Source organism: Geospiza fortis, unplaced genomic scaffold (assembly GCF_000277835.1).
Source record: "Geospiza fortis unplaced genomic scaffold, GeoFor_1.0 scaffold173, whole genome shotgun sequence".
NCBI lineage: Eukaryota > Metazoa > Chordata > Aves > Passeriformes > Thraupidae > Geospiza > Geospiza fortis.
The window spans coordinates 2,242,215-2,264,849 of NW_005054334.1; the positions used below are offsets into that span (position 1 = coordinate 2,242,215).

At 44.8% G+C, this 22,635-nt stretch overlaps 1 protein-coding gene across 12 annotated transcripts in view; it reads right to left on the reverse strand.

The window, feature by feature from the left end:
- Positions 1–310: 310 nt before the first annotated feature.
- Positions 311–22,635, reverse strand: part of RBFOX2 (RNA binding fox-1 homolog 2) — a 113,461-nt gene continuing 91,136 nt past the window's right edge. For 4 of the 12 annotated variants that reach the window (XM_031057689.1, XM_031057691.1, XM_031057687.1 and 1 more), the window contains 5 exons: positions 21,736–21,868; positions 18,130–18,187; positions 8,721–8,809; positions 7,730–7,802; positions 311–6,610 (listed from right to left, as the gene is read on the reverse strand). In XM_031057689.1, coding sequence (XP_030913549.1) covers positions 6,566–6,610; positions 7,730–7,802; positions 8,721–8,809; positions 18,130–18,187; positions 21,736–21,868 — 398 coding nt within the window. In that variant the 3' untranslated portion in view covers positions 311–6,565. Of the gene's footprint in view, positions 6,611–7,729; positions 7,803–8,720; positions 8,810–13,748; positions 13,792–16,365; positions 16,406–17,938; positions 18,009–18,129; positions 18,188–21,731; positions 21,869–22,635 lie in introns of those variants that run through there. The other 8 variants (XM_005421808.3, XM_005421807.3, XM_031057692.1 and 5 more) reach the window with 6 other exon arrangements.

Here is a 22,635-nt window from a genome sequence, read left to right on the forward strand (position 1 = left end):
CTTGGAGAGAAAGAAAAAAAAAATTTTTAAAAGCTTCTTATCAAATACCAAACAATTGGCCCTTCTCTGCTAATAAGAAAGAATGGCAGGGAAAGGTGTGGATTTTCTGAGAGGTCGGTATAGGAACAGATGGGGCTGGGATTTTGCCAGCGTGAGTTGCCAAGGCCCTTTATCACTGCTAAGAAGATCCAAGCTCCCAGCTCGTTCTTCACACAGCTTCCCTTCTCTGCATTTTACCTGCCAGGGCAATGCACCAGCGAAATCCATCCAGATGTGCTGAAAAACAAACAACACAGGGGAGCCAGCAGACTGGTGTTTCTCTCTTTTATTTAAAAACAGTGCTTCATTACCATTTGCAAAGGGTTAGGAAGGGTTTCCCCCCTTGCTTAGAGTTTATAAAAGCCAGCAACATGATCAATAATTTATACACATGGATAGTAATACAAAAAAAAGGAATAAAAGCTAAAGATCTAACTACTCCAACCTTCACAATTCCAGCTACTTGATAATAATAGGAACAACCCAATGAATACTGTATGGTCTGAAAGCTACTATACAATATGATACTTAACGAGGGAGGGCGGGAAGTTAAAGGCTGTCACAAAGCCCTGGGATGCAGATACTGCTTCTCCAGAGTCAGCAGGGAAATGGGACCCTGGGCAAGCGGCTCGGGCGTCCTAGGAAGTGATCCAGGGGAAGGGAACGCATCCCCCTCGGGACACGCCCTGTTCCCCAGGGTACCTGGAATGGGAGGTGCTGGGGAGACTGCGAGAAGGGGCAAGTCTGTTGCTGCCATTGGAGGTGCTGTGGCATCTCAGCCTCGCACTGAAAATCTCCAAGTCTCAAAGAGATCAGCCTGTGAGGTCAGTAAAATACTCCACCAGCTCTGTATCACTCTATAGCCCTGGTTCTCATTTGCTATCAGCCCCAGGTTTTAGCTCCAGCTATTTACAAGCAGGATTTATCATATTAAAAAAAAAAAACCAAAACAAACCAAAAACCAAACAAAGCCTAACAGAAACCCCAAACAAACAAACAAAAAAGAAAACCCAAGGAAATAAAACAAAACGAAGTCATATCCCCTAGGGTAAAAGAGGATGATTTTGTCACTTGATAATGCAGCCAAATTGAGCTGCCAAAACTACAACACTAGCACACACAAAATACTGTGAACAGAAAAAAATAGAAAACTATGACCAGAACTGAGACTACTAATGTGGGAGGCCTGATTTCTGTAAGGAATTTACTCCTCAGGGAAGCAACAAGCCCCTCCACCAGCAGAGAACTGGGAATCTGGCAAGAGATTTATTGACCCACTTCAGAACATCAACAAAAATTTAAAAAGAAAAACATTCCTAAGATTAATGGGCATTTTGCTGACTCTGACTGCCAGCCAAATGAATATCTTGATGGACGGCTTTAGACACCAGCAATCTCCTGGTGAAATCAGGAAAGCTTTTTGGCTGATGCATTCCCGCTCTATCACAAGTCGAGAGGCAGCATGGGAAGCTGGTCACCTGCACAAGCCTGGGCCAGCTGTAGCCCATGGCCCCAAGAGGACAGCCACAGGCAGAACTGGCAGCCCCAGCAAGAAGCTGTCTTCCAGGGTCAGCAGTGGCAACAGAGACGGCACTTGGCCATGCTGAGTCCCGTTCAGGCTGCCACTGATGCAGGCACTGCAGAGGGATGAGGGCTCTCCTGACAACTCCTGGCTGGAGCAAAGCAAACCAGGCACAAACCCCACAGCCTACTTGCAAAGGGCCCCATTTCACACTCTGGCTATCAGACTCCTTCTTGCCTTGTTGACTGGAGTTTTCATTGTAGAAGAGAAGTTTACTGGGGTTGGAGGGTGGAGAGGGCAATCAGTAAAGTGGGGATGCAGGGAACAGGCTTTTCAGACATTAACATCACCAAAAGTAGTGTTTTATGCAACAAAGAATCAAGTCTCACTGGTGTATACTACAAAATGTTTGACATTATCCAAGAGCATGTCAAAAATAAAAACACAAAGAAGTTTACATTGGATGTTCATCTTGTTCACTAGGTTGGTTTCCCCCCCCCCCTCCTATTTTAAAACAGTGCAAACAGGTAAAACACTTTAAAAATCACCCCTCTACACCAAGGACAGCATTCCCTCAACCCTGCCAGGCTGGAGGGTCACAGGCAGCAGGTTCTCTGCCAGGCTGCCTGTGTGCTTTCCCTTTGGAGCTAGATTCAGCAAAAGCACTCCCCAGAGCTGTTGTTTGGGTTTCCCTTTATTAAATTCCTAAGTGCTCCCCAAACCTGTTTTCCACTTGCCTCCATCTTCGTGGCTAGGATGGGAAGATACAGATAGGGATGGGCTGGGGAAAAACACGGGTAGAACTGGGAGGCTCTGCTTTGTATTCCCCACTGATAGAGCTCTGGGTGCTGGAATTGAAAGCCCAGCAGCCAGTGTCTCTCTTCAGACAGGGAAATGGCTTCATTAACCGTTCCACAACCAGCACTCAAGCCAGCTACTCAGAAATCCCTCCTCAGCTCCCTCTGTACACTTCACATCCATGGATCTCAAAACAGGTAAGAACAGGGATAAACTTCAACTTCACTTTAGGGACAGGGAAGCAAAGTCTAAAGTAGCAACATGACTGCCCCACAGAGACCCTTGAGGGGTCACTGACAGAGCCCTGTCTGAAACACAGGTCTCAGACTCCAGAGCCAGTGCTCCGTGCTGGGCAAGTCTGCTCCCTCTCAGGCACTGGAACAGCCAAGCCATAGCTATCTTTAAACATGGCTTTGTCTATCTGAACTCATGACACAGGACCCACCTAACTGCTTAACCTGGGAAAAGCTGGCTGCAGTAGGCTCATACCGAGCTCCCCATTGCCTCCAGGTCCTGTCATGGCTTTTCTTAGAAAAGCTAACTCACCTACAACAGTGCAGCCTCCCACACATGGGGACAGGACAACAGTTTGACAATGTGCTGGGCATCAATATAACTTATTCCCAGTAGAGAATATGCTATACCAGTGGTAGTTACTTTATACCAGCACAACTGTAACTGCAAGGAAATACAGGCCAGCACATTAAATAAACCAAATCTTCAAACCAAAACTTCATCTGTATACCATCATGTGCCGGCTGGACCTATTGCAAGACAGCACAAGCAGCTACAGTTAAAGATACATTTTTTTTCTCTGCATCAAGAGGAATCCCAGATGTCACCAGACTAGAAGGTGACAAACAGCAAGCTATTTGCCAGGCTGCCTGTGCAGTTTCCGTCAGAAAGCCAAAGCCTGCTTTGCAAGGGACCTGTGACTGCAGACCCATGGCACGGACAAGCACTAGCTGCCATCATTCTAATAAGCCAGGGCCCAGTTCAATTTATTAAACGTAATTAATTTTGCATAGGGAGATATAGGCTTTGTCCTCACTTCTCCAGAGTCTCACAACACATCAGAGTGAAACTGGAGCTGCTGTTCACCAACACAGAAGAAAGGCTGAAGAGCTCTCCTGTCACACACAACACTCACTCAAGAAACCTTGCCATGCAAGTTTTTGGGAGGTCTGGTGCTTTGGACACCTGGAACCAGTGAGCTACTTCTGGCCCCCAGCCATGCAAGTGTCCCGGTGTCCCCTCTGCAGCTCAGTGCTGGGAGCAGGGAGCCAGGACATCAGCAAGCCCCCTCAGGGGATCTGTAGCATTAACTATGGAGCCACAGAGACACCGGCTGCTTAACGCACCAGAGAAGCCCGGCAGGGAGGGACCAGAGCAGGCCAGGCTGGGATACAGGAGGAATCAGGCTGGAAGGTCTTAGAACAGGTATTAGTCGGAGATCGGGGGAGCACGGCCCCCCAAAGGTTGGGTGCTTCTGCACTAAACCCCTCACATTCCTCATATCCTTGGGCGGGCTGAAGCTGCCATGCATAGACTCTGCCAGGAGGCAGAAATGGGGCTGGCCTCCCTACTCCCAGGGAGGCCAAATGGCAGGGGGGGATTGCAGGTGGCACTGCCAGGGCAGGGGAGGGCACTGAGGGTGGGAGAACCTGGCTTTTGGGGAGCTGCAGTCAGAACCAGCTGAACTGAATGTGGGAGAGGGGCAGTGGGGGAGCAGCTGCCCCAGGGGCTCTGCAGAGGCTCCTGGGCTCACAGCCTGAGGAACTGCCTGCAGGAAGGGAAGGGATGGCCTCGCTCAGGCCCTCCAGCCACAGTGCAGAGAACAAGTCCAGTAGAGGCTTTTGCTGCATCCCAGCTACACAAGTCCCCTGGCTGCTCTGCAGTGGAAATAACTCCCCTTGAATATTACTATCTCTACCACAAGTCCTCCCTCTTCTACCCCAACTCAGGCAGTAAAAACCCCCAAACACGCCGAGTCTCCCTCATTTCCTAGATTTTGTGAAAGCCCCAACACCCTGTTCTCCCCCTCCCTATTTTCAAGCTAAAGTATTTATATACAAACAACAAAAAAAAATTGTCATAACAGCAACAAACCAAACTTTGGCTTGGGAAAAAAAAAGTAAAAAACCAACAATAAAACCAGGAAAAAAAAAAGGTGGCCAACAGGCTGGCAGTTTGGTGTCCCCTTTATCTAGCAATTCCTCCAGAAAAATCAATAGCTTCAGGGTCTCTAGCTTAACTAATGATGTCCCCATTCTTCCCATTTGAGGTGCCTTCACTCTGCTGTGCAGAGAGGCTCCATGTATCACTGGGGAAGAGCAAAAAATACACGGTTGTGTGTGGCTGGACCAGAACACTCCCCCAGGAGCGAGACCTCTGCTTGCTGATGTTGCTTAGTGTTAAACGCAGGAATTTTCCTATTCTGTATCAGTGGTGGATGGAAAAGCAGGTGTTCAACAGGAGCTGGAGAGGCTCCGCCAACACATCCGTACTCTGAGCTGCCCTTCTGAGGGCAGGGGCTCACCCCAGCACCAATCCATGGAGTCAAGGCAGCCCAGTACAATTACACTTCTGCATCTCTCCAGCATGCAATTAGAGCCTGCCTCTGACCACTGGGTTTACTGGGAGCACTCTAGGAGCCAGCAGCTGAACAGGGAGGTCTGGAGAGCAGCAACTCCACATCACATCACAGCTCACAGGCATCTAAGTGTGCTGTCTTTGAAACACAGTAAATTCTCTGTCTGTGAGAGCAGAAGGGAGATGGTCTTGGGAGTCGTGGACCCCTCAGCTAAATAGTTTCTATCCTTCCAAGTCTTCTAATACGTAGTGTCTATAAGGACTCAGCAGACCAGGTGCACAACTTTTTGTGAGAAGCTGGGCAAAACAAACCCGGGGGCTCCAATGCAGCTATGGAAGGGCCTGAAATAGCTTGTGGTAAGAAGTTCCTATGAATTCAGAGCTTGCATGAACTGCTTCTGCGATACAAAACTACTTCGGGATCACATGTAGATATAAAAGATCCTCTTCCCCCACACAAACCCACAAGCTTGTCCTTCACCTCGAGCAGCTTATGTGTGACTGGTTTTTCCTCACTCACGTTATTTGAAATAGATTACTTGCAGAAACACCTAAGCAGCCCAGGATGGACAGCAGCAGAGCCCCTGCAGGCTGGGCCTCAGAGTGTGTGCCACGCTCAACTCTTCTGCTCACTTTCTTCCTCTGCAAGGCTGCAGGTGCTTCACCTCCCCACGTTTAATCACTTGCTGTCCACAACAGGGGTACTCTGCGTGATCCTGCACTGCATCTGCCACTCCTCGAGGAATGAAGGGGTGGAAAGGGACAGCAAGAGAGAAAGATCTTCAAAAGGAGGAATGAAAACTGTGACAATTACAGCCACCTGCAGCAGACAAAAATCAGTGAGTAAAAGTTCTGTGTGTAGGGAAAAGATCATCCTTATCAAAAACTCCTTTCAAAGTCTTGTCCCCTATAGAACAGGTAACAGCTGAAGTCTTTGGGCAGGTTGAGGGACTCTTCTCTTGCGAAGTCTAAAGTTCTGACACTGCTGAAACTGTCACAAACCTGTGAGCGTCAGATGGTGATCGAAACAAAGGAAGTCTCTGCATTTCCCCCATTTCCAAATGTAAATGACTATTTCCCACCAGCATTCAGGTCCCAGCCACAGCCAAAGAGTGCTTCCTTCTGCAGACCAGAAACACGGCAGGTGGAGACTTCTCCCTCACGTCCTCCTGTCTCACAGGCACCAAGCACCAGACCAGGGAAGTAACTCTGTCTGCGTGTTCCTGATTAATTGCATGATATCAGTTTCTAACAGCTTTCCTTATCGCTAATCGCCTTTTCCGTGATTGGCAGGATAAGCTACGCACCAACATACAGACACGGAAATGCATTATTTTTACCACAGTTAAAAAAACCCCGAAAGTGAAAACAAAAAACAAATAAACAAAAAAAAAAAAGCACAATCTTTGGAACAAAAGAATTAAAGGCAGAAATTTAAAGGAAAAAAAATACATATTCGAAGAACATAGTGAGGTATAAAAAAGTATTTTCTCTTTTGTTTTTTTTTGTTTTTCCTCCTCGACTTGCTATAGAGTTCCTCTACTAGTAAATATTGCAATAGCCAGGCCTCATGAACTGGGGGGGCTGTCCCACTTGCAGGGGGCTCACGTCACTTCAGTAGGGGGCAAATCGGCTGTAGCCACCTCGGTATAAACTCGCCTGTAGAAATGAAACGGGAGAAGAAAAGGTTGTTAGGAGGAGAACTGTGAAGAGATATCCAGGACAGCACCCAAATGCTTCTGGAAGGACCTGCTCTGGCACTGACCCACCACCATGAGCACCTCTAAGAAGCAAGAAAGAACTCTGCCTGCAAAACCAAAGATGTGGCTCAGGAGGGCATGCTCATGGCCAGCCAGCTGGAGGTGAAGCTTGGCAAGTCTTGGTGGAAGGGAATTCAGTACCAGAGTGGGGACTCACCAGTCCTAATCTCAAGCCAGTTGTCCAGGCTGCCTTTAGAGACTGCGGAGACCGGGATTTCTAGGATGCTCTTCACCTCACCTCAAGGTAAAGGTCTAAAATAGATATGATGACTGGGTATCCTAGAACTACCTGGTTTTCCCTCATTGACCCTAAAGAGAACCCACATGATGAGCTGAGGCTGAAATGGAGGTGCTACACTGCAGATATCTATTTTTAGGTGTCTTTTTCTCTGAGCACATTTGTATTCCAGCCTTTGCAACAACACAGATACTGCGCTGGCTAGCAGATGGGCAAGCATGTGTTTTCAGCAAGCTGCTCCACTCCCCTCCGATGCCAGCATACCTCATCCTGCCCTTGCATAACTACTGCTGGCAGGCAGGACACCGCATCCTTCCACTAGTGCAAGAGGGAACCAAGTGAAGCAGCTTTGCTTCACTTGCAAGATGTCACAAGAACAACTTATTCCCTTGCTTTCCTAGAACTAAAAATGGCAAAAACGGGTATCCTGAATCTCTAACTATTGCTGATTTTTGTTCTATGTATCACCTCAATACAGTTCTACTGATTCACCAACAGTGCTCTGGCTCCTGACAGCTCTGTTTGCTATTCCTTTTCATTTTTCATGGTACTGGATGATGTGCAAGACCGAGTAATAACTGGTCTCCTACAGCCCGGCTCCTTTATAAGTGTACACATAGACATGAATGTGGAACAACTGGGAACCCAGCACTGCTGCTAAGGACCTCCTCCCTCAAGAAAGAAGTTTTTCTGGGTGGGTGAAGTTTCATTGCATGATACCTAGTGGCTGTTCCCCATGCTGGAAATGAGAAACAGCACAAGAAAGAAAATCCCACTTACCACAGCGCCAACTCCGTAGCTAGCGGCAGGGGCAAGGGCATGGTAAGGATCTGCTGTGTACACCCTGCCATAACTGAAGAGAGGGAGAAAAGATATAAAAAGAAAAAAAAGTCACTTGGGAGGGGCAGAGTAATAGCTGTCTGGCCACAGGTAATGGAAGCAGCAGCATGCCCTTGCACACACATGTATGCATCCATGCACACACAGGCACGCAGGCAGCTCCTCTGCAGAGAGATCCTCTGAGCATGCTGCCATGCATTGTATGAGATGGGCAAGAGAACAGCCTGCCAGGAGGAATGTGACACAGGCCATGAGCCTGACCTGCAGGAAATAGGTCAGCACCTTTGAAATGTCAGCTAGTGCATCCCTTACCTTTGGGTAATTGCATGATGCAGTTGGGGACCAGAGTGACTGCTGGCACTAGTGCTACTGGCACAGTAACAGCCACTAAATGAAAGCAGCAAGGGATTCTCCACTATGGGAGGAGTATAAACTTTAATGTGCTAGGATTAAAACACGGCCTCACTGCACAGGCAATGAAAAATCTTAAGGCAAGCACTCTGATCAAGACAATCCTTTGTACCTATTCAGAGCTGCATGCTAAAACATCCTAGAGCACTGCATGAGCTGAGTCATTTTTACTTTATGGGGAGAGAAACGCACCCAGTGATTTAGTAGCCTGCCCAAAGCCAGATCTCCAACTCTGAGGCTGTAACCACACTGCCTGCTTTGTGCAGAGGAGAATCACAATGATAGGGAGGAGGTCAGGATTTGTGCCAGCTCACATACACTGAGGGCAATACTGTCCAGGAGAAGAGACAAACCGTGCACTCAAGTCTTCTGTGTTGGGTGGTGCATGCATGTGTGCACATGCGAGTGCAGGTCAGACAAAGAAATGGGGGAAAGAAGCAGAAGTTCTGTGATGGATCAATGCTCCTTGAATCCCTGAGCACAGCAAGCTAGCCCCCATGGACACCTCTCCCTTACATACCCATCGCTGTAAGCTGCTGCAGCGGCTGCAGCGGCCGTGGCTGCTGTTGCAGTAGCAGGCTGTGCATATCTGTAGGCTGCATATCCACCCTGCAGGAGAGAAGAGAACTGACTTTACAGATACCTGTCCACCCATACAGAGCATTAAAAACAAAATTAAAAAAAAGTCACACACGTCACAAGGAAAGGAAGTGTTTCAAACTGCATCAGCTCCCATGTCATGTCAATCACAAGCATCACCCATTAATTCATGTATATTGCTTTCCTTAGAGGGACCAGGCCCTTCCATTATCCTCTTTAGCAAAAGGAATACACTAAAGGAAGACTGAGCATTGTTACAACCCTACAGAAAATGCAATTTGGCATGGAGGAAATGGAAACTAGGAAAGACCCAGAATCTTGCATGAAAGGTAATTTTTATGACCCCTTCCTCTTAAGGGGGGGAAATCAGAGGTGAATACTTTCTATGAAGTATTTTAAAAAGGGAACCATTCAGAGAAATTCCTACTTTTTTTTTTTTTATCCTCTCTCTTTTACAGCCAGGAAAACCCAAAAGGCTAGAATTTAATTGGGTCCACATGTGCAAAAGTATCAGTAGTCAGAGGTGAAAAGTAATCAGGAAAAAGATGGTCAGAGAAGACAGTCCCCATTGGTTTCAGGGCTGTCAACAACCAAACCAATATTGAGGCCAGCCAGTCTGTTCTCCCCTCCTCTCCATATAAGAAAGAAACAGGTCAAGAGAATTATGCCAGAACAGCCTGTTCTGCTGCTGTATTGCTGCCCATGATACACACCTGTAGCAAAGGTGATCAGAGGTAGTTACTAAAGATGTACTTAACAGCTGTGTTGTCAAAATGTGAATTCTGACTCAGAGAAGACCTGTGAGTCTCCTCCTGAGACTCCCACAAGGAGCTCTTGGGGCAGAGCAAGGCCTGCAGTACTGGAAGACCAAGGCCAGGCATCTTTCAGATCAGGGACAAAGGTGGCATAGCGGGCAGCAAATAGGGCTCTGAAGCCCTGGTTAGATCCCTATTGTATTTCTGAACACTTTTTTTAACTTGGGGTGAAGGCTTGGTAAATGAACCATAGTTTTGACTTTCTAGAAACACAATGAGCCATAATAAACATCAGAAAATTCCAGATTGCTTCTGGCTTTTTTTTTCTTTTTTCTTCCAATTGACATTTCAGGGTTTGAAGGACCAGAAGGCAGAGTTATGCTCTTCACCTCTAGAATAAGCTCAACATACCTCTACCATTTCTTCCCTATATATCTTTTGCATAAATGTAACTGACTAAGAGTACAAGATCAGCTCCACTACAGAACTCTGTCTTTGCTCAACAGTGCTCAATCTGGACCTGGGTAGCTTTTAAATTAGAAATAGTGATTTTAAATTAATATTGATTTCTTTCATGTGGTCTGCATTAGCCCTGTGAAGGCTGATGTGCTATCCAAAACATGTTTGCAGATCCTTTCCTACTCCAGAGAAAAGAGAGTTGCAGCCTCTTCAATCTTCCAGTTAACAGGAGAAAAAGCAACACAGATGTAAAAAGCAACACCTGTGAACCATCACCACATGGCATGGAAAAGATGCCATGTTACAGTTTAGCCCTTTTAGTCTCACCTGGCTGTTTCAAATCCTGCATTTTGGACTGACAGTTGGGGATGTTTACCTTGGTTTTGCCATGCTATCATTGTACCACCATGTAAAACATGACAGAGGCCAGGGGAATGAGGGGCAGCCTTAATCCAAATCCAACCTTCATTAACCTCACCAAATTAAGACAAAGCTTTGTATCAATGCCATTGCAGTATTTCCCTTAGGCTATATGCTTCCTTGAACCCTTGGGTCGTCACTTGGGCACAGTGTAGGAGGCATTTTCTCCAGGCACTGCCTTCCACGGGGCAGCTGGCCTTAGCAGGCACCCTTGATTCCTGCTCTGCCCCACACTTCACTTGCCAGTCACATTTCAGACCAGAACCTGCTTCAAATGTGCCTGGCACATACTCTGAACATGACAGCAAGATGCAGTTTGAAACCAAAAAGGCTTATCATATAATTGTCTTTTAACTCATGTCTCTCATAAAGGAAAATGAAACAGAACAAAACCAAACCAAACAAAAAAAAAAAAAAAGAAACAAAAAAAAAAGAAAAAAGAAAAAAAGAAGAAGGAGAAAGAAGGGTTGGAATCAGGTGTGGGAGGGGGAACGGAGTAACATTTATTAATCAAAATTAAAAACTAAGCATGCTGACATCTGGAGCTAGAACAACCAGCAAAGTCACCACGTTCAGACTCATATTGGCTAGTTCTATCCATCCCAGCATTCTCTTGGGACAGCAGTTTGCCCTAGGCTCTACCACAAGCTCAGTGAAGTACACAGCCTCAAGTACTAGAGCGTGCAGCCACAACAACCTGCTATTACGGAAACAGTCAGTCACCACTGGAGTTAACATTCCAACCTCAAGGACTCCCGCAGCCCCGCCCTCACCCCCCAGAATGGCTCCCACCCCAGCCCTGTCCCACACCACAAGGTTAATAATTATAACAAGCAATAACCCATCTGTTATATCAGAGAAGGGAACAGAGACTCCACTGAGAGATTTAGAGCGGGATGTTAACATTTCTTCAGTCAACTGCACAACAAACAAAAAAAAAACAAAACAAAACAAAAAAACAGGAGAAATAATTCATTGGAGAAATGAAGTTAAGAAATAGCTGACGTGTATTGCTTTTTAATCATGCACTGATGCAAAATTGAAGCTACTGGTTATTTAAAAAAGGAAAAAATAATCTCGGGATAGAGGTACACACATACAGGCAGACCTGCTCACTTCAAAGCAATCTGCAAAGTCTACTTTTGTGTACTTCAAATAAAACCAAAAATGGGGATCATAATGGCCATGGTGCATTCCTGTCATAGGAGCAATGAGTGTGGACAGCTGGGAGATTTCTGAGAAGGGATGTATTTAGCATGACCAGCAGGTCCAAATACACCAAAATAGGGTGAAGGAAAGAGGAAGAACTGTTGCAACTGTAATTTGTTTTTACATAAATCCTTTCACCAAGCTCTGGGACCGTACAGAGCAGGCACTGTACAGGTTGCCTTACCCAGCTGATGCTCCTGTTCTCCACAACCCAGGATCCACCTATATAATTCAATAAATGCATCTAAAGCCTGTTCAGCTTGTCCAATGCACCAGATATTCTCTCCTGCTATTCCTTTCCACACAAAACCTGTAACTGATATGCAGAGCTCATCTGCAAGGTCCTAAGACCCCTAGTTATTTCTGGCGCCACCCACTTCAGGTACTCCAGTAAATAAAAAATATAACAGCATAGAGCATCTGCAACCACAGCAACAAAGAGGGAAAAATGTGTTTCCAAATGAAAGAAAGAATTATTAAAAAAAAAAAAAAAAAAGAAAGAAAAAAAGGCCCTTGCCAGCTTCAACACATTCCTTCAGTGCCACAGCCAAACTGCAACAGAAGACACCAATGAGTGGCATAGTGCCTGAAACCCAGGACAGCCATGCAAACTCCCACTCCACCTATTTGATTCCACAGGGACAGGTTATCCATACAGATTCTGGTTTTAAAAACCTTCAGTCTCATCTCAAAGGAAGTAAGTGTGGCTGAGCTTCTTGTGCAAATGTTATGTCTGAGACGTTTCTATCAATGGGACACTTTAATTACTGCCTCCATAAGGGAATGAGAACTAGAGAGAAGGCCTATGCATTGTCACTGGGCATTAGAAACAACCAAAAGGACTGTGCAAATTAAGATTAGCCCTTTTTGGTACAGGCTTTTGGATTGTCTGGGGACCATGTGAGAGAAATGAACAGCAGCCTAAATGCTGCTTATCCTGATTCAAGTTCTCTTTCTCTGTCTATCTGGCATTCCAGTCTTGCTGGGGTTATGCTGGATCCCTTTCCCCATGTAGTGCTTGAGCCTACAGACCTGAGCTGTCCAACAGCTGTATTGCTTGGGTATGAACAAAAGCTCAATTTAGAATTACTCTTCTGTGATGTTACTGTACTTGGCTCATCAACAAAGCAATATTTTACTTTAAATTCCTTCTTTAACATTAGATGGCAGCTTTTTCAGTATTGTCTTATATTTTCTGAAGTAAGACAAACATGGGAAAACAACATCTACGGGAAGCTGCAATGCCAACTAAAGCAGCATTCCAATTACTGAGTATGTTAATGAAAAGAAATTGGCATTTTATGCAGTTCAGCTCACGTACATCTTCTCCACCATTCTTCAAGTCCGTATCAGGTGATCAATCCAACATGAGCAAGAAGAAATCCAAAACTAGAGCTTACTATGCAAGTGTGGTATAAATCTCCCTTTTCTTTTCCCCATCCTGCCTTAGAACGGCACACAAAGTATGTCACTGTTCTCTTTACTCCAAGAGCCTTTCTGCCCCTAGGACACAAGTGTGTCCATAACCCTAGAGAAATATGGAACTCATGGTACCAGTTCGGTACATTTTACTGCTTGCCAGGTTTAGGCAGCAAGCCCAATTTTAGGGTCTTTTATTTGTCATCTCTCAGATGTGTCTTCTCCACCCCCATACTTCCATACAACAGAAGTTAAGAAGCAGAAAGGGCTAGAACCGCTTCTGGTATTTCTGTATTAGGAGGGTGGCATACGTGCACCAGGAATGAGCATGAATGAATTAGAAGAGGTGACAGGACAACGGTGTCCATTGCAGCAGGTGCTACTACATGGTAATGGGACAAGCATGACCTTGTTAACCTTTCCACTGAATTAAAGTTTTGTTGGTTTTTAGTTTTTGGTTGGTTTTTGGTAGTTTTTTTTATTTTGAGTGAAATGCCACTTGGTATGAAATCTGGACACACGCCACCCTGCTGCAGCGGGGGCTTGGCTCACACGTGAGTCTGCGCTGCTCTAAAAAAAGCCTCTGTTCCCATCTCTAATGTGGTGCTGGAATGGTTAGTATAATTCAGTTTTTTCCACTGCAATCCACAATCTGATTGGTTGGCAGGTCACACTGGCACTCCTACCTGAGGTATTTTAGCGCTAATGATTGGTTCCTGTAAGACTATTCTATAACAGAACACAGGAAGAGCAGTTCAAAAAAACACAGCTGTGGAAAGAAACAATCATACATACAGCCCACAGCGGGGCTCACCAGCCTTTTCTTTCCAGTGGATGCAAGCACGCTTTTCACAGGCAGGAGCAGTCTTGGCACAGGTGGGTTTGTTTGGGTTCCCCCCCCGCCACCCAGATTGACCCCATCGTAGAAGAAAGATAACCTTTCTTATGATCCGAAATGAAGCCCTCTGCATCCTGGGGCAGCTTGTTTTATCAATTCAGGTGTCTTGCCAGAGTGGGACGCATCCAACAACAGATGGAATGCCTTCTTCACAGAAGAAATGGCTAGCAGGATGGTTGCCCCAGGAAAGAAAAAAGGAGTGAGGAAAAGGAGGAGGAGGAAAATGAGAAATCGGTGCATAGCATTATGCAGAAAAAGCAGCCCAAACTTGGGACACTTCCCTTTCATCTCACCTACCATTAATCACTCCCTGCCAGCTCAGCTCCTTTCAACAACCTTATGGACTCAGAAATCTTAAGAGAACCTCGATTTAACTTCCCCCCAGTCCTAACTGAAATATCCTCTGCCATACCTTCTGGAATCTGGGTAAACCTATCACAGCAACCAGAGGGATAGAAGCTCTGCAGTGAAAAGCACAACAAATCAGTGAGACACAGGGACATTGAAGTCATTCCACCTGTGCCAAGCAAACTGTTTGGAAGGGCAACTTCAAGTTTGGATAATGATAACTTTTTCCTGAGCTCCATTGGAGGGCTCTGGCCAGCAGTAACACAGGTAAAAGCATCACCATCTACTTTGATGCAGTCCTCTCTTCTATATCCTGCTTTCTGATTGTGACACCACTGCCACCAACAGCAAAGTCATCAGAAATCCACCTAATGGTTCTAACCTGACCTGGGGGCTTGGCTCTGTGTTACATGGTGGCACTGCTCTGCAGCACCAAGTGGTTACAGGTGTTCTTCACTGCTGAAGTTTCTGTCCTTACATGTTATATGAGCCTCTCCTCCCCAACAAAAGCTCTGAAGAAGCTTTCTCAAAAATAGGGAGTAACCCAGGCCAGACTTCCCTTTCAACATGGCAGCCTTTTATATGGCACACTCTGTGGGAAGAGGCACTAAGCACCACTCATTTTCTTGGTTACGTGCCATAGCAAAGTCAGTGTCTGTAAAGGCAGTGCTTTAGGAGTGAGGCAGGAAAACACAGAACCTTCTGTAGTCCTTGACACAGCTTTATAAAGAAATACTTGACTAGGCAGATCAATCTTTAAAGAACTGCACGCACAACAGTATATGGAAGAGTGAAGAAATGCACGCAGTTCTCTCTGTCTCAGAGAGCACATCTTCCAACTGCTCTACCTGGGCTGGAAAAAGCACCTGTCCAGAACTTCCTCCTCCATATAAGCCAACAAAATCCAAAAGCTAGTTCCATCCATTATCCTGAATCTAACCCCAGGGTCCTCTTTATAAATGGCAGGAATAGCACCTTCAAAGGAGCGGGACTGTGAAATTCATGCTGACAATTGTGTCACTACCCAAACTGTACAAAACTTCCCAGCTCCAGAGAGCTATGACCTACAATGCCACAATTAGGAACTCTGATAAAGCCAGGCAGGCTATGAGTTGCAGTGGCAGCTGAACATTTTGGCTTTGAAAGGCAAGTTCCTACCATATTCCTGCTCTGCAACAGCTCTCCCTTGAAGAGGAAAGCACTTTTCTCACTGGCCAGTTCAAATACCTCCATCCACAACCCACCTATGTACACACAGACCCCCTGGAGATTTGCAATACAGACTGACTGGCTAGGACAAAGACAATGACAGGACAAAGTATCCCATGATATAATAGCTAATTCCCCAACAGGAGGAGGCTGCTGACTCTTGTAACTGAACATCTCCACATATTTGTACTTTACAATTCCCTGAAGAGGTGAGAGAATCTAGCCTATTTAGGTGCCATTCCTACCAGCAAAATGAGATGTCAGTTTTCACTCTAGCATCTCAGCCTCCATTTTTAATCAGTCCCAGTGTCTTCCCCAAAGGGATAATCTCCACATCCCAGTAGCACATGAATATTTTTAAACATACAACTTGTTCAGTGTAGTGTGGGCTACACAAATCAAACCCAAAAGGGCCCCAAGAGGGAAGAGAAAGGGGAGGGAAGAGGGGGAGAAGGAAAGGGAAGGTCTGAGGCTAAACCAGTCCTGTTATTTTTATATCCAAATTATGTAAATGAGAGAAGTGTTGAGAGAAATTTTAATTTGCTAATCATCTCTCAGGTTGATTAGTACCAGTGTGCATGTGGGGGACAGGACACCAAATAAACTGACCCTGGCAATGATCAGGAAACCCAAAGGTCTTGCACCCAGGGGCAAGCGCAGTGACAGAGAAGCATGCTTGCATTCCTAAATATATAAATATATATATCCACAAGGAAGAAGAAAATTAAAGTAAATGATATTTAAAAAACCAAACCAAACAAACAAACCAAAAGAAAAAGAAAACAAAACAAAAAAAGGCTGGCTTGTCAGGGGTTGGGGATAAAGAAGGCTCCGGTGTGTGTACTTACATAGAGGTCAGCACCGTAAAATCCGTCCTGGTAAACCACACTGCAGAAAATCCACACAAAAACAAAAACAAAAAAAAAAACAAAAGAAAAGAAAAAAAAAAACAAACAAAAACAAAAGAACAGAAAACACATTCCGGTTATTGAGGACGGCAGCATGCACATGCGTTTTACACAGGCAGGTGATGTATGAATCCACAACCTGGGCTTTTGGCAGGAGCAAATCAGCAAGAGAACGTGTGTGCGCACGCACGGCTCCAAGTCATCTTCCATGGCATGCAAAGGGGCAGGGGGTGGGCACAGGGGGAGACAGTATGCAAAGGAGAGACGGAGGGGAACCACCATCTTGTACAGCAAATATTGACTCAAAAAGATCTGACGTCCTGAAGAGAGACACAAGGGTACAGAAACCTCCACTCTGGTTATTTTCCTGGAATGATTTTAGTTACCCCCTAAAACACATGGAAACATTGGCTTCATGAAGTGGGCTTGTGAAATTGAGGAGCCCTTCACAGAAGGCATCCCACAGGGGCTGGAGTCACCTACGTCAGGAAGTGTGGTTCAGAGACTTGTGCCTGATTACATTTTTCAGGCTTCACAGGGCTGCATGAGTTTTGTTTCTGACATCCATACATCACCTGCTTTTACCCTGCACATTAGACATGCGATAAGATTTGGCTGATCACACAAGCATGCAAAGTATTATTATTCAGCATCTTAAAGAACCGATGCAACACCTCAGGAAAACAAGTCAATCAATTCTGATCAAAGTAAACACAGAGAAATGTAATTGAAAAGAAAAAACCAAAAATACCCACAATGCATTGCTTTCACAAGCAGAGATAATGAGCTAAAAAGGTTAGGTGACTGGTCCAAGATCCGAAAATTGAAAGGTGCAGTGGGAGTCCCTGGTAGTAATTACTTATTCCTTAGCAGAGAGGAGCAACTGGAAGGGTTTCCATGGGATGGTGCTTTTTCTGCTTTAAGCCATAGTTTTGTTTCTCTCAGAACTTCAAGCACAAAAACTGTTAAACAGAGCCTGGGGTTCCCAAATAGCTGCTCTTACCAGAGCATTCACTAGGCATAAGACTACACAGCTCACTCTGGGGACAGGGGTTGGGGAAGGATGAGGAAGGAAGAGAGGGGATGCCCCCCCACCCATTTGAGTTCAGCGTGTGCTTCACATACTGAGGAATTTCCTCCAGCTTTGTCCCCTGAAGAGCTCCACACAAACTCGCTCAAGGCTTTAAAAAGCATTAACCCCACCATCTGTGATGCTCATGGATCTGATGTGCATGACTTACCCATAGCATTAAGAAAAAAGAAGGTATGGAACACTAGCTATTCTTTTGACTATAATTTTTTACTCATCAGATGGAATGTGAAATGCTGCCAAGAGCCTGCAACCCTCAGAAACCCACCTATTGTAAGGCACACACACACAAAAAAAGCCCAGCAGATCTTGCCAAAATTCTGCATGCTATTACTAAAAAAATAAAATTAAATTAAAAAAAATCTTGCAGTGTTAGCTACTGCTTGAATAATTTAGTCTTGCTGCCTTCCCCAGGAAAAGTACACTCCATTCCCAATGGACAAAGTTACTGTAGTCTCCAAGAGCGCTGGGAGCAGGTATGAAGATAGAGACCCTTGTTAGAGGAAGAGGGGAGCCACTTCAGCAGGGAGAAGCAGGCCATAAGATCATGTTTGTTGAAGCTAAATTTTTACAACCACATAACAAAGAGTTTGGCTCCTGGGGCAGTGACTTACATTGCTGGGTTCTCTATCTAGGACCAGGAGTGTTTTAGCAGTGATACTCCACCTGCTCCTGCAGGAAAGGCAAACGCACGACAGAGGAAGTGACTTGGTTTATGAACAGGTTAGCAGTTTTAACAGTTATTCCAAACACAGTCAGTTGGATGAACATAAGCATTACCACATTGGATCAGGCCACTATTTCTATCAGCAAGAGATGCTAGCATCAGCTCTCCAGAGAAAACTGCAAGGAACACTAATAACAGGTAAGAGTAAGACTTCCTGGATCCAAACATCCAAACACACATGAATCCTCCATCTCTGCTTTAGTTAGGATTTGACTGACATCAGCTTCCAGGGCTGAAATTTAGCAAAGTTTATTTATATGGCAGAATATCCATATTTGTGATTCTTAAAGTTAGCAAAACCAGAGAATTCCTTCATCTGAGAACCACATTCTGGTTATGTAGCTTGACCAGAAGTATAAAATAGCCCAGCAGCCAGTCAAATCTTGGTGCAATCTGTGAAAAGCCTACTAGCTGTGCTAAAACACATCCAAGGGAAAAAGAAACAGGCTGGTTTTGTAAAGTAGCCAGCATATCATTTGGGTGTACCAACAGCTGACTGTTGTGTTGGAAAAGGAGTGAAAAAAACCACTTCAAACCCTCAAACCTGTCTGCTGCCCTGTATCTAGTCTTCTATCTACTGTGGTTTCAAATAGGTGAATCTCATATATATTCACAGTCCTAGACAAAATTACTCTTTACTATGGCAAGTCTATTCCTCATATAGGTACTTAATGAGCATGCACAAGTCAATGACTAACCTATAGTTTGAGAAATAAAATTTATCAAGCTTATTTAACTTTGAGAGTTTTACAGTAGGTGAGTTTTTTCAGACTGTCTGGATTCTTTCAGCTTTTGGTCTGAAATGTTATTTGTTAGCATTCTCATTTAAAAAGCATGGCTGCTACAAATCAGGACAATATTCCAGTACAGTTTTTATGTGTGCTTTCTATCAGAGGTTATAATGTCTCCTTATTTCTACCAAGTGGCACCTCAGTTGAAAACTGAAGGTTGCATTAGTGTTCAAAGTGAGGTTTAGGTGACTATCTATCTAACTCATCTAGAACAGCCTAAGCAGTTGCTTTCTCAGGTATCAAAACCCTTCTCTGGATAAACAACGACAGCCATGCATAAGTATGGGCATTCCACATATGCATTAGCAAATCTTGAGTTCTTGAAATAAATATTAAAACTATTAAGAGCTTTGATTTCTTGCACCTTCCTCTGGTTTAGCATTTGACACTGTCAAAACTTACTCTAACCTGGATGGTGCTCAGGTCTGATCCAGTATGGCAATACCAATGAGCTTTTATTAATCTACATTCTGTATTTTTTTAATTCTGCTAAGCTCTCAAATGCAGTGATACCATTAAGTTTTGTAACTTAAACACCACTGAGGTTTGGGAAAACCAATTCCTTCTATCAGGTTTGAGTTAACCTGCAGCTTACTTTACTGTTTTCTTCCACATTACTCACTATGTCTTGGCCATTCATGCTGCTGACTGATCTTAGGGTGGCATCTTTCCACTGGCCAGGAAGAAAGTAACCGATGGAGGGCAAGATGTCAGGAACGTGTGCCTGTCCCTGACCCCATGGAGGTCAACAGTGCCCACACAGAGTGATGGCTGTCCTACAGGTTACTGCAACATGGAATTGTACAGCACATTTTGTATTATTGCACTAGGAATCCAATTTGTTCTACAAAGTACCTTGCAGAGACAGACTGTGATGACAAAAAACACCAGTAGTAGGTAATTACATCCCACTGCTTGGGACTACGGACAGTTCTGGGACTGTGTGAATCTGCCTTGCTTACTGGCGCTCTGTAAATGTTTACTAGGTAGTATGCTGCCCATGAAGACATGGGATCTGTCAGCAGGGTCAGAAAAATTCAGTGTAATACCAGTAAACACAGACGTGAGACAGTATTTGGAAGGGCTAATCATTGGAGCCTGGCCCATATTTCAAATGAAAATAAACCTTTTACATGGGACTCAGGCTGGATTTACATCAAAGACAAGGCCTTCCCAGTGCCCCACTCATGACAGCCTCTGGCTAGGAATGCTCTAGCTGTTACTCCCAGGGATTAAAAGCACATTCCTCCTCCGTGGTGCAAATATTTCATATTCTGCTAGACAGTATCACTTAGCTCAGCTTTGCTGCTTTGTTTCACTGTGGAGCACTCCCCAGTAAAACTGGACTGTACCATTTTTAGAGCAATAGACAGACAAGTTGCAGGTCAGAGGCTATGGTCAGAGGATAGAGAATATAAACTAGGAGTGGTGGCAAAAAAGTGGATTTGAAAACCCAGAAGAAACACTCTGTTCAGAAGACCAATATTTAGATGAGAGGTTTCATTTAAAATCTTCTGGTGAATTAAATACAAACACTGCCAAAATTGCCAAAGAGCAAAGCTAGACAGGTACATGAGCACTGCAGCTTGCTTCCTGGAGCTCACTTTAAAAATGAGACTAGACTCTAAAAGGGTCACAGTAGCTCCCATCACTTAATCTGCTGCAGAAGGTATTGTGAGCTTATCCAGCATAGATCAGGCCAGCTCCCTGCACTGATGTGTATGGATTCCACTTTCCTTCTTAATACAAGATTTATGGGTTTTTTCTTCCCCTTTGGGCCAAGTGTAAAGGAAAAGAAGGGTCAGTCCACATCTCTGTGCTGGAGGATTCGTTTCTACTCCTGTTCTTTCTGAGAACATTGCCTGGAAAATATGGCAAGTAGAACTCGAGACAATATGATTAAAGCATCCTCAAAATCAGAAACAAAACAAACAAAAAAAAGACAGTTTGGAGGGATTTGCTGATTTATCTGTCATTCCACCACATTTAAACAAACCAACAAAAACCCAAAGCAAAACTCACAGATCTCGTTCCCTCTACTTTTAAACAGCAGAATACTCCTTTGTAACAGCATTTTTTGCACTGCATTACTAGTGAAAATTTGAGGGCAAAGAATGCTAAGGCCACACATTTGCCATTGCTTCATTGCATTATCATTCTCTCTACATCCCAAATGCTCCCAGCTTTAAATTAATGGACTTGATTAATCTTTGTTTTAAACCTTTTTAAACCGTCTCCAACAAAGAAAGCAAATCCATTGTGGGTAACTGGCTCTTCGGTGTCCTACTGCCAGATGGTGAGGCATGAATTAATGGATAATATTTCTCATTCCTGAATATGGAAACACAAATGGAGTACAAAGAGCAGCAGTTTTTCAGGAATTTTAGATCTTCTCTTTGTGTCCTTCTCAGCAGCACTATAACATATTGGGTGGTCAATGGATGACAAATACCATATACAGACAAATTGAGAAATTATGAGAAGGAACCCATCAGCACTTTAAGCTGTTGCAAGTACTGAAAATTGTTTCAGTCAAGAATTTAACACAGAAAAATTTAGATTTGCCCCCACTGGATGTGCAGAATGCTCTGGCACTAGCAAGATCTTGACTCTCACCATCCAGACAATTTTAGGGTTTTTGTTAACCAATTAGCTCTTTGACACGGCTGTGCAGAGCACTCTGCTCTTGTGACAGCGCTTACCCTGGGTAGGCAGGGATGGCCGTGGGAGGAACTGCCCGCACTGCCCCGTACACTGTCCTTCCTCGGCCCCTCAGATGGGCGCCCCGAAACGCGGCCGCTGTGGTGGCTGCAGTTGGATAGGGGAAGCCTGGAACTGTGAAGACAGACAAGGTGGAAGGTGAAAAAGGATACAAGCTCTGCCCCAGAGAGCAACCACCTGCTTCAAACAAAGTGACACAACAGCTCCACAGCGGTGGGACATTTGGCATCAATCCTGCAGAAGGACATGCTTATAACCCAGCAAGCATCCCATACATACTTCCTGCTACACCATGGCCTTTGGGGGGAGAAGGGTTGCAGAAAGGTTTGGCATGCAAGAGGTTAATGTTTTGGCATGCCTTCCCCACCCCAAACAGGGCTCAAATCCCCCCACCTTTCGATACTGCCATGCAGTCTGGTTAGAGTCTGAGAAGCATGGGGAGTTACTATCAATACAGCACGCAGTTCTTCCAAAACTGCAGAGGCTCTTTAAAATAATTTGTCAAGAGGCCCTTAAAGTCAACCAACTTACATCAGTCTCTTCCCTCCTTTCCCCTCCCACTCTTTGCCACCCAATCCTCTGTATGTTCATTTTAAAGCCTGAAAGACAAGATAGCCCATATAACAGCAGCAGCAATTTCCCAAAAAGTGCCAGTTTACTGAGAGCCCACCTTCATTTAACAAGTGTGACCAATAACAGGCACCACATATAGCAATGCCTCTATTATTATGCTTTAAACTGAAGTAAACTGGCTTGTGATGAAACTTTGTAAAACCTCAGAGGCATCTGCAAACACGTTATAAACAGATACTGAGAGGGAACAAGTCCCAGGGCACAAACCCAACCCAGCATGCATCCAGGTGCATGCCACTAGGGGCCCT